Source organism: Macaca thibetana, chromosome 4 (genome assembly GCF_024542745.1).
Source record: "Macaca thibetana thibetana isolate TM-01 chromosome 4, ASM2454274v1, whole genome shotgun sequence".
Taxonomy (NCBI): Eukaryota; Metazoa; Chordata; class Mammalia; order Primates; family Cercopithecidae; genus Macaca; species Macaca thibetana.
In genome coordinates, this window is record NC_065581.1 from 7954639 (window position 1) to 7967320 (window position 12682).

At 38.9% G+C, this 12682-nt stretch overlaps 1 protein-coding gene across 4 annotated transcripts in view; it reads right to left on the minus strand.

The window, feature by feature from the left end:
• Positions 1-377: 377 nt before the first annotated feature.
• Positions 378-12682, minus strand: part of BLOC1S5 (biogenesis of lysosomal organelles complex 1 subunit 5) — a 995078-nt gene continuing 982773 nt past the window's right edge. For 3 of the 4 annotated variants that reach the window (XM_050787464.1, XM_050787465.1, XM_050787463.1), the window contains one exon: positions 378-2652. In XM_050787464.1, coding sequence (XP_050643421.1) covers positions 2473-2652 — 180 coding nt within the window. In that variant the 3' untranslated portion in view covers positions 378-2472. The remainder of the gene's footprint in view (positions 2653-12682) is intronic. The other variant, XR_007724991.1, reaches the window with a different exon arrangement.

A 12682-nucleotide genomic window follows, 5' to 3' on the forward strand; every position in this document is an offset into this window, starting at 1 on the left:
GGAACAAGAATTGTTTGAACCCAGGAGGCAAAGTTTGCAGTGAGCCGAGATCACGCCACTGCACTCCAGCCTGGGTGACACAGTGGGACTCTGTCTCAAAAAAAAAAAAAGGAAAGAAACGTTACAAATTATGCAGTTATTAAAATTATTTTTTACATGTAAATAAAATACATATTAAAAGTGATGTGGCAACTGGGAAACAGAAGCAGAAGTGTTCACCACTAAAAATATCAAAAGGAAGGTAAATAAACCAACTCTTATAGAAGCAATGCTGAATAGTTAAAAATGTTACTAATGTCTAAAGCTCAAAAAGCCCATCAATTCATTTTGGTTTAGGAAGTCCCTTAGGTATTTATGGAATATGTACAAACTTATAAGGTAAAGTATTATTCACATGAGATGAACACAAACTATCAGAAATCTTTGCTATACAAGCTGGGTAGCCACAGTTAAGAATATATTCCCCTCACACATACAATCTTAATTTCTTGGTTACAGCATTCGTTCAATGATGTGTTGGCAATTAATCGCATTCCAAAAAGTGTCCACGGTACAAAGGGAATTTTCATTTAAGGCTCCCCTCCCTTTTCATGTGTGGGATATTTTTGGAAGTATTTTTTTTTCCATCCACTGAAAGAGAATTAAGAAAATTCCAACATGCCTTGGTGTCAGCAAGTGTGCTTTTGAGTCCAGGTACCAGCAAATGATTGATGAGCCTGTCAAGCCTACAGTAGCGGATAGAGAAAGTTGGCAGAAGTTCAGTGTTACTGAAAAAAAATCTCAAATACTTATTTCATCTCCTCTATTAAGTTTAATCACATTTTCAACATGCAGCCAAGAATGAAGCTTTGACAGTAAGCCATACATTTACACAGGCAGGCATTGTCAATTTTCTGCAGTCGCCACACTGAGATAACACAAGAGAGCTGGATATTTTCTTTCGTGTGCCTTTCTTTACTAAAAAGCAATAAAAAATATGTGAAAGATTTATCCATACCTCAAATTCGTTTACCATAAATCTCTTGAAATTATTGCATTTACTTTTGCTTGGTTTATGGCAAATAAAAAATCAACTTAGTTCTTCAGTTAGATTTTTTTTTTTTTTTTTGAGACAGAGTCTCACTCTGTCACCCAAGCTGGAGTGCAGCGGTGCCATCTCAGCTCACTGCAACCTCCACCTCCCAAGTTCAGGTGATTTCCGTGCCTCAGCCTCCTGAGCAGCTGGGATTACAGCGTGCACCACCACGCCGGGCTAATTTTTGTATTTTTAGTAGAGACAGGGTTTCACCATGTTGGCCAGGCTGGGCTTGAACTCCTGGTCCTCAAATGATCCGCCTGCCTCGGCCTCCCAAAGTGTTGAGATTACAGGTGTGAGCCACTGCACCCAGCCTCAAATTAGATTGTTAAATGCAGGTTTTTAAAGATCACAGTGATGACAGAACTGGTACATGTTTCATCATAATATACCTGCTTATGAGAACAGACATTAGCACTAAAAAGGATTTACATTTAACATGGACCATTTGCCATGTGGGCAAACACTTCTGGTTCATTCAAAGCCAGGAACTTTATATGGTTCCAGAGGGACTCCCTGGCAGATTTTGTTGATTACTCCACTAAACAGTTGAAACATGTATAGATATTATTTATCTTATAAAGCTTACCCACAGCAAAACAGACACAAAAATGAGGTAAATACTATGGGCAAGATTATAGTTCTTGGAAAAACTAAATGTCAAAATACATTTTTGGTAAGCTGTTCTTACTAAGCATGATGTAAAAGCTGAAAATAGTTAAGTGTTGGAAGGCCACAAAACTTAACATGTGTCTTCTCATCCACAGAAGCCCGTGGCATTACGCTGCACTGTAAAATGAGCAACGCTTCCCAAGAGGCAGTTCCAATACCAACATGGCCATCTTTGCCGCAGTAGGGACAATGTTGTCACTCCCACCTCTCTGAAATGTGAGCTCTGCTCCAAGGACAGTTGGGTTTTTTTTTTTTTTTTTGGTCTGCATTACTTATGCAGTAACACTTTGTACGTTCTTCCAACAGCCAAGGAGGCTGTGACAGCTAGCTTCTATACCTGCCCATTAAGCCACAACAATAAACAATTGTTAACCCTATATATAAATGAATTAAATGATCTTTTTAAGAAGTCTATACCTACAGTTCTCTGAACTAATCAATGGAAAAGATGATCAATTCTGACTAACAAAGAGTACATTTATTCCATTGTCCTTCCTACTTCTCTTCATTCAAATAATCATATAGGCACTTAAAGCTGGAAAGATGTAGCACCTTTCTTTAAACGTCCAATCAGAATGCCAGTAGAAGCTTCTTTCTTCTGATACAAGAGTGCTACTGAATATATTGCTAAGCTTGAAGCAGAGGCTAAATGGTTTGGTGGGAATATTTTTCAGGAGAGAGGTGAATATATTCACATTAGTTTGTGATTGTTGTGGTTCAAGTTCTTAAAAAGTTGAAAATTTCGCTAGGTCCTTCTCCATCTCAGCATATTGTGCTTTAAGCCTCCCCATGGCTTTTCTGTGCTCTTCATCCACTTCAGCCCTTTTGTTGGGTTGCTGCTTCATGAAGTCGTCCCACTGGAGCGTATGCTGTTTCTCACTAGCTACTAAGTGGTCACTGTGAATCTGAGAAAAGAAATTAGAAAGTCACATGACATTTTCCAGACAATAATTTCATAACATTATCTCTTGATATTTGGTTACCGTAACAATCAGCTGGGAAGTCACAAGGAAAAAGTGTTATAATATCCAAAAAAAGATGACACATTAGAGACATCTAAGGCTTCTCTCATTAAAATTAAACATGGATATTCTCATTTCCTAAATTTTAAAAGCAGGCTGGGCACAGTGGCTCACGCCTGTAATCCCAGCATTCTAGGAGGCCAAGGCGGGTGGATCACCTGAGGTAAGGAGTTTGAGACCAGCCTAGCCAACAAGGCAAAACTCCGTCTCTACTAAAAATACAAAAATTAGCTGGGTGTGGTGGCACATGGCTGTAGTCCCAGCTACCTGGGAGGCTGAGGCGTAAGAATCGCTTGAACCCAGAAGGCAGAGGTTGCAGTGAGCTGAGATGGCACCACTGCACTCTAGCCTGGGTGACAGAGTGAGACTCCGTCTCAAAAAAAAAAAAAAAAAAAAAAAAAAATTTTTTTTAAAGCGTATAGTATAAAACGATAAAATCAAACACAATCCAAGTATTTTTTCATATTTCTATTTCTCCTCAAATACCATTTCACTGCAGATATTTTAAAACCAATTTTAAAAAATACATGCTAAAAGAATCATTGCTATAAGAAGTCAAAATGTCTGTCTTACATAAAATATTTTTAAGTGCATTAAAAAGAATCATAAATTATTAGTCACTAGAGAAGAACTCGAGAAATCTCTTCTGAGCTGGGCACAGTGGCTCGCGCCTGTAATCCCAGCACTTTGGGAAGCTGAGGTGGGCAGATCACCTGAGGTCAGGAGTTCAAGACCAGCCTGGCCAACATGGCAGAACCCTGTCTCTACTAAAAAATATAAAAATTAGCCGGTGTGGTGGCGTGCACCTGTGATCCCAGCTACTCGGGCAGGAGAACTGCTTAAACCCAGGAGACAGAGGTTGCAGTGAGATGAGATCACGCCACTGCACTCCAGTTCCCCTTCCCAACCAGTGACAAAGTGAGACTCCCTCTCAAAAAAAAAAGAAAGAAAGAAATCTCCCCTGGGTCAGTTCTAGTCCTTAAAGCAAATCAACATCTCAAACATCTGCGTCAAATATCTCAGTTCTTGAGATGTTCCTTAATACTGCTATATAAGGATGAAAGGTTTTTTGTTTTTCTTTCTAGCACCACAGTAATACAGATAAAATGCTGTATAAATAAAAAAGGTATAAATTTAGTTTTCTCCCTCCTTCCAAAGTATAATTTCAATTATTAACTTTGAATACGTACAACAAAAATCTAAATAGAGAGTATGAAAAAATAACTTTACATCCCTATTTCAACTATTCTACATGTATGTCATTAGCAGTTAAGTTTTGATACAGATTAGGTTCTATTAAACAAACAAAAACTGGGATATGCAAACTATAAAAACATACAAGCTCGAATTGCTTGAACCCGGGAGGCAGAGGTTGCAGTGAGCCAAGACTGCACCATTGCACTCCAGCCTGGGTGACAGAGCGAGACTCTGTCTCAAAATCAAAAACAAAACACACAACACACACACACACACACACACACACACACACACCCCAACAAAGCACCCAAAGTCACTGTTAATTCTGGCATATTAATTCCAGCACTTGAATGAAAAAGGGACACGCAGCGTACTCAGATGCTGGTTAACTCAGATGTCAGCCACCAGAAAAACAGCTACTAGGAAAAAGAAACCATCTTCAGGCTGTTCATCATGTTCTTGCTGTTCTATTTTCTCTCTCATTCGGGTCAGGACGACAAACAGGATGAAGGGCTGAATAAACCAATGTGCTCTAAGTACCCATAAAATGCAAATTTCTGCTAGTTGTTTTGCATAGCTACTTCTAAAAGCCTCTCCTTTAAGATGACATTATTCTCATTTTACAGACAAAGAAATTAAGGCTTAAGGACACTTTTATCCTCCATGGTCACTCACCTAATAGCTTGGTTGTAGATTCAAATTTAGTTCTTTCTGATACCCAAACCTACGCCTTTTCTATCACAGAGTACAAATCAGATCTTTCTAGAGGAAGTTTTACGTAGGTAGCTAAAAATCTCTTTCACAAGACAAACGCTCTTGTCCGAGCCTTTTTGCTAGGCTGATCTGAAGCTCCTCAGCACCAAGACTGTTCAACTTCAGACTTACGTCAACTTCTTTCCAATTGAAAATTCTTGGTCAAACATTCCTCTAAAATGTTTGACTGTTCCTTTACAGTCAAACATTGCTCTAAAATATGTCCCACAGACACTTGGGATCTGAACAGATATTACAGTGGTAGGGAGAGAGGATTAGGGAGGGGTTTACTCATCCAAAAAATTTGTTAAACAGGTTAAACAAAATGCAAAGAATTATTTTAACTTTTCAGCCTTACAGATTATAACTCTCCAAAAGATGCATGAAGAGTTTATTGAACTATTCTGATGGAACTTTAGAAAAAACTGTTACAGTCTAAGAGAAAAGCCACAGTCACACTAGAAAAAGAAAAAATGCAGATAAACTTCATCAAAATGATATTTAGCTTTAGTTGTGTTTTAATAAACACAGAGAATATTAAACATGCATACTCAGATGTTATTTAATTTGTTCATTTCTTTGTAAATGAAAAGTCATCATTGGCTCAGCTGACCCTGTGATGTGAACCACAAGGCAAGAGCCCGTGTTCCCCTTCCCAACCAGAATACATTTTATCCAGTACAGCCCAATAAAGAAAAATGTAGCTTTGGCAGGCATATAAACCTCGCTTCAAATTCTGGTCTACCTGTCACTAGTTGCATGATGCTGAGCAACTTAGTTTCTTTAACTTTAAAATGAGGAAAATAAATACTCCGCATCCATAAATAATACTTATAAAGACTAGAGGTAGAACATGTCAAGTTCCTAGTTCAGTGCCTGAGGAACTTAATAAAAGGTAAATATTATACAAATCACAAGCAAAGCATCTAGAAGGCAGATCACTCTACTTTTATCCCCCTGCCATTTCAGTTTCTGTTCTTTAATTTTAATAATTTTAGCAACAGATTATTGTAATAATTCAAACAATATAGACAACTCAAGAACAACAGACTTTCCCCTCCATTCCTATATTCAATTTAATCCTCGATGTAGCCATTATTAACCATTTGGCTACAAGAACAGTCTTTAAGATACTGCAATATATTAGTGAATAAGATACTGCCAAAGATCAGTATTTCTATTGTGTAGTTTCAGAATATTATGAATAAAGATAAACATATTCACGTAGCCTGTTCATATCAGGCATATCGCTTATTGGCCTTGTAGGCCGAGTGAAAATAAGCTAAAAGATGACAATCGCCAAATCCAAATAAAAATCTAGTTTTGCTTCCTCATCAAGAAGTTCTTACAGTCACTCCATGCTATCGTTTCCTAGTTGCCCAGGCTGGAGTGCAGTGGCACAATCTTAGCTCACTGCAACCTCTGCCTCCCGGGTTCGAGCGATTCTCCTGCCTCAGCCTCCCAAATAGCTGGGATTACAGGCGCCCACCACCACACCAGGCTAATTCTTGTATTTTTAGTAGAGACAAGGTTTCACCACGTTGGCCAGGCTGGTCTGGAACTCCTGACCTCAGGTGATCCGCCCACCTCTGCCTCCCAAAGTGCTGGGATTACAGGCATGAGCCACCGCGTCCGGCCCATTCTTACATTTTTTACAACAATTAGTAAAGAAAAAAAGGGGGAGGGTCACCTATACATTCATGTATTGACAATACTGCGATCTTTACATACAAATAAAACCCAGCTACCTGGAAATAACATTTATCTGAAACTTAGTTGAGAACGTGGTAAGACCTTTAAGTCATCCAAAAGAAAAAGATACTACAAAGTCCATTTACAAATATTGCAGGGCTCATGAAAAGCTCTTCTGATTCTGTGCCTATTTGACCTACATTATATACAATTCTAACCAGCTTAGTTAACTGGTTTCTAAGACAACACCCTATTAAAAAATCACAAGTTAGAAAATGAAAAGGCTGATAAACGAGGGAAGAATAACAGGCATCAGCCTTATAGCAAAAGAGGAGGCAGATAAAAAACTTAAAACACACAGTATCTGAGGGCGGCTGCTACAGAAACACAGCACAGTATCTCTCTTTCTTCTTCCCTAATGACATCACCATATTCACCATTATATAAAGTCGGATATTCTCAATAATGCCTGATTCCTACAAAATTATTCTGTAACATTTAATAAATTTTTAAAAAAACATAAAAGTATAGAATATCTTTTTTAAGATTTCCATCCAAAGTCATCAAAGTTCATGGTGACAGATGACAAGAAGACCCATCGAGACATGGAGACCTACAACATCTCCATTAAGGAGATGCCCCTCAATGTTGCTGACCTTGTCTGAGAGGCTGTCCTGCTACCTGGCCCCAGCTAGGGGCAGAGGAGCAGCAGGCGTGTGAGGATGGCATGGACATCTTGTCACTTTTTTCTCTGTACAAATACCACTTCCTGAGGCAAAAGAAGTTAACTGTGAACACGTCAGACACCCTTTTCTTTGGGGTAGGCTCTTGCCCTAGGGGCCATTTCTTCTCCCCAAAAACACTAATTCATTTCCCTAAGCTAGTTACCTCCAGATTCCAGAGGCTCTCCCCACCCCAGCTGAGTTTCTCTGGATATCATTCAAGGGACTATGTCACTGAACTTCATTTGCTGGAACAAATCTGGAGGGAGAGCTCATAAAACTCCTGAGTGAGGCTGCCCAGGGGATTGTCCCCATGTAGGGGAAGCAGAGGAGAGAAAATGGTAGCCATTTTTACATTGACATTGTTTTGTATAGTGTTTATTGATTCAAGAAACATAAAATTCTGAATAAAATGACTTGGAAACTGCTCCTTAAAAATAAAATAAAGAAATCAGAAAAACAACAAAAAAAGTGGTTAAAGTTATAAGAACATTGTACTTAAAGAATATAAAAACCTTGGTTTTTACATAGAATTACCATACAAAGCAGCAATTCCACTATTGGGCATATATCCAAAAAAATTAAAAGTAGGAACTTGAACAGCTATTTGTATACCCACATTTACAGCAATGTTATACGTAATAGCTAAAGGTGGGAGAACCTAAATGTCCATAGACAAATGAACAGATAAACAGAATGTAGTCTACACATACAATGGAATATTATTCAGCCTTAAAAAAGAAGGAAATTCTGACACATGCTACAGCATGGACGAATCTCGACGACATTACACTAAAGAAATAGGCCAGTCACAAAAGAGACAAACGTTATATGAGTCTACTTACACGATGAACCTAGAGCAGTCAAATTCATAGAGCTAGAAAGTAGAATGATGGTTTCCAGGGGTGGAGAGAAAGGGGAATGAGGAGTTACTGCTTACTGGGTACAGAGTTTCAGTTTTGAATATGAAAGAGTCCTGTGGGCTGGGTGCGGTGGCTCACGCCTATAATCCCAGCACTTTGGGAAGCTGAGGTGGGTGGATCACCTGAGGTTAGGAGTTCAAGACCAGCCTGGCGAACATGGCAAAGCCCCGTCTCTACTGAAAATACAAAAATTAGCTGGGCATGCTGGGCATGATGGCAGGCGCCTGTTGTCGCAGTTACTTGGTAGGCTGAGGTGGGAGAATCGCTTGAACATGGGAGGTGGAAGTTGCAGTGAGCCGAGATCACGCCCCTGCACTCCACCCTGGGTGACAAAAGCAAAACTCCATCTCAAAAAAATAGCAATAAATAAATTTAGAAAAAAAAGGTTCTGTGGATGGATGGTGGTGATGGTTGAACAACAATGTGAATATAGATAATGCCACTGAAATGTACATTTTAAAATGGTTATGAAGGTAAATGTTATGTTATATGAATTCTGCCACAATAAAAAAAAAAGTACATCAAGTTTCAGTGGGCTCTTCTTAAATGGAATCAACTGCACTCTTCAAGATAAACTTAGAAAATGCCAACTTTAAAAGAAAATGAAGAGAATTTATTAATAACCTATAACTACACACCAAAAGTAATTAACTATAATGGTGTTATCTCTTTCTACTTAGTAAAATATATACATAAGTTACAACAGAGAAAGAAATAATAATAAACTGGCATGCATGCAGGCACTCACCGCCCTCCACCAATTAAAGATAATTTGAAATAGAAACCAATCCTGAAGACAGGTGTCTAGAACCAGGTATATAAAAGAAGTCTGGATTACGAAATAGAAACACACTTCTGCAGAGATTCGTCTAAGTCAGTGATTTTCAATGGGGGGCAGGGGAGGGCATTTTACACCCCTCTCCCCCAGGAGATTGTTGGTTATCATAACACAGGTTGTGGGAAGGTGCTACTGGCATCTAGTCGATAGAGGTCAAGGATGCTGCTAAACATCCTGCAATGCACAGGACAGCACCCACAATAAGGAATTACCAGGTCCAAATAGTGCTGAGGTTGAGAAACCCTGGTCTACGGGAAAACTCTGAATAATCCAATTAAGGTCTAAAAGGTCTTTTAGAGCATCTGCCAGTAATATACATGCCATTAATTTTATATATGCCTTACAGAGACACAGGAAAAACCATTTCCTTTGGTAAGGAGTGTCAGTATAACAACTGCCAAAAACGATTTTATATAGAACAGTATGTACTGATACGTTACTCTACTTTCAAACTCTATTAAAAACAATGTATAAGCCATTTGAACTTGCTGCTCTCATGAAAGTAATCATAAAGAAGGATAACTGCATCTAATAAATATTTGTGGACAAGGTGAATCAAAAGCATTCACATTTACTTCATAATTACTTCCAGTCTGGTTGAACAGGGCTTCAAAAATTGATACCTGTGCATGAACCTAAATTTAAATTATTGACAGATATTATTAACCATCTCATCTCCACCGGTGGCATATTTTTAAGAGCCAGTGAATTTTATAAGCCAATAATATTTTCCTTTCACTATTCTTATTGCTAGTGCCCAAAATGCAACTTTGTACTAGTGGTAGTTTTGAAGACATGTCAAATAACTAGGGAATGTGCATTTATTGTTCTTCTGAATGTACTTTTAGATATCAATTGTGGGAAATACGATTTGTATGAATGACGTTTATCAGTTTACTTCCTACAGAAATCCACAAATTGTCTTGACATAAAAGAATTAATGAATTCAAGATCAGCCTGACCAAGATGGTGAAACCTCGTCTCTACTAAAAATACAAAAATTAGCCACGAGTGGTGGTGTGCGCCCGTAATCCCAGCTACTTGGGAGGCTGAGGCAGGAGAATCGCTTGAACCCAGGAGGCAGAGGTTGCAGTGAGCTGAGATGGCGCCACTGTACTCCAGCCTGGGTAACAGAGTGAGACTCCATCTCAAAAAAAAAAAAAAAAAAAAAAAAGATTTAATGAGTAATGGCAGGAGTCTATTTGATTTCATTACTACTCCCATCTTTGTTCTGAGAACCTTTCAAATATATAAAATGTATGCAATAGTATAACCAAGGGCAACAATTAACATTAGGTTGAAAATGCAGCTAGAGGTCAGGTCTTTTGCTTTGTTTACATTGGCTAGATGAGAAATTAAACTTTACCTTTATGACATATGTGTGTGTGCACACACATGTGTATGTGTGGGATTTGAAACCTCTACCATGTCACAGTTTCAGAAGAAGCTACATATGGCAGTAAAACAAAAAAGTAAAAGAAAAAAGAAATAAAGACATGACTGAAAGTTTATTGCTCTAATAAAAATGTAAAGAATTTTTACTTTTCTCTGAGCAAAGAAGTACATCTGTTTACGACTTTAAGCTGGTTAATTTATTAAATTATCTTCAGGAAAGAAAATCAGGGTAACAAATCTAAGTCTGCTTACAAACTAAGTCTCACAGACTTACCAACTTCTGGTGAAACAAAGTTTCAGTATATTTTAAAATACTAATTTTTAATATATATTCTGTAAAAATTAGTTTTAAAATACCCCTAGACATAATATCTATAAGAAATGTCCTTCAGGCTGGGCACAGTGGCTCATGTCTGTAATTCCAGCACTTTGGGAGACTGAAGCGGGTAGATCATCCGAGGTCAGGAGTTCAAGACCAGCCTGGCCAACATGGCGAAACCCTGTCTCTACTAAAAATACAAAAATTAGCTAGGATTACAGGTGTAATCCCAGCTACTTGGGAAGCTGAGGCAAGAGAACAGTTTAAACCTGGGAGGCGGAGATTGCAGGGAGCCATTGCACCACTGCCCTCCAGCCTGGGCGGCGACGGAGTGAGACTTCGTCTCAAAGAAAAGAGAAAAAAAAAAAGAAAAAGAAAAAAAGAAGTGTACTTCATATTAAATATTAAAATATTCTTTTTTTTTTTTTTTGAGATGGAGTTTCACTCTTGTTGCCCAGACTGGAATGCAATGGTGCAAACTTGGCTCACGGCAACCTCCGCCTCCCGGGTTCAAGTGATTCTCCTGCCTCAGCCTCCCCAGTAGCTGGGATTAAACGAGGCATGCACCACCACGTCCAGCTAATTATATATTTTTTAGGAGACACGGGGTTTTTCCATGTTGGTCAGGCTGGTCTCAAACTCCCGACCTCAAGTGATCCGCTCGCCTCAGCCTCCCAAAGTGCTGGGATTACAAGTGTGAGCCACCACGCTCGGCTTAAAATATTCTTATTTCTTGTGGCCAGTGCTTTTTAAACCATGGGATAGACAGCACTTTTTAATTTGCAAAATCATCAATGGGAAGTGACTGCTCGCATCTTAAACAAATAGTGAGTTGGCAGGAAAAAAATGCTACTCTACATTTTGACAGTGAGATACAATTTTCAAAGTCATTTCAAATAATTTTTATAATGCAATTTACCCTTCGATCTATAAGATAAGTAGAATAGATCATTATTTTGCAGACGAGGAGCTGGAAGCTCAAGGATTTGTCCAAGGGCTTATAGCTAGCTAGTAAAGGGAACCAATACCAGAAATAAAACAAGCCAGGTATTCTTACCCAATCTGGTCATCTTCCTACTATACACAGGGCCAATACACCACATGTAGAAATAGTTCAAAGCGACAAGAGAAACTGTTCAAATTAAAATTTAATTTTCAGTTCCTTCTGCTCAAGAATGACAAAAATTGCCATTTTTCAGAACTATAACTGCTTTGACAATGTCTTAGAAAAACAGACCAATTAATGTGCTGGTGTACACTCACCTGAATCTACTTAAATCATACAGCAACATGTCAGAGAGGTAACATGTAGCATGCGATACGTCTTCATTTTTATTTTGAGAGCCAAGAGAACCGCATGTGTTGAAATGTACAGCCAGTGTTCTATCAGATAGTTATTCGGCTTCTCAAAAAACGGAAAGTTTCTGATGTCCCCACAACAAATTGTTTAATACAGCATTTAAGATCATCCACAATAATCTCTAGAAATGTCCATTTAGACAGTCTCCATACCAGGTCCACGAGACAATATTGACTTCTCACATCTTTTGCCTTTACTTACAATGTATTCCTTGCCCTACAATATCTCTCTTCTCATCTTCCAGTAACTGAATTCCTACCAATCAAGGTCAGGCTTGAATGCCATCGTCTTCCTAATAAATTATACTTTTGCCAAGATCCTAAAAAGTTATTAGTAATGATCACAGTTCTCACTTTATCCTCTATTATTACAGGGTTAGTGCTTTGGGACTCCAAGACTTTTAGCTCCTTAAGTGTAGGAACTGCCCTAAAATTAGCAAAATCCATCATCCCCAGTGGCACCTAGCACAGCAGAGGAATTAAAAATGTATCTGCTGTCCAGTCTGTCATGGTCCACTTACGTCCCCCAGCCCTGCCTGCCTTTCCAGCACTCTCTGCACGCTGTGCAAGCACCCCATCCTGACACAAACTTCCCTGACCACAGATCTGCCTTGCCACTTCATCCAGGAGCTCAGCCATGGCCCTGCTTCCCGAATGGCCTGCGGGGTCCCACTATCCTTGGGCAGCATTCCCATCTGTCTTAAATGTCAAGTCC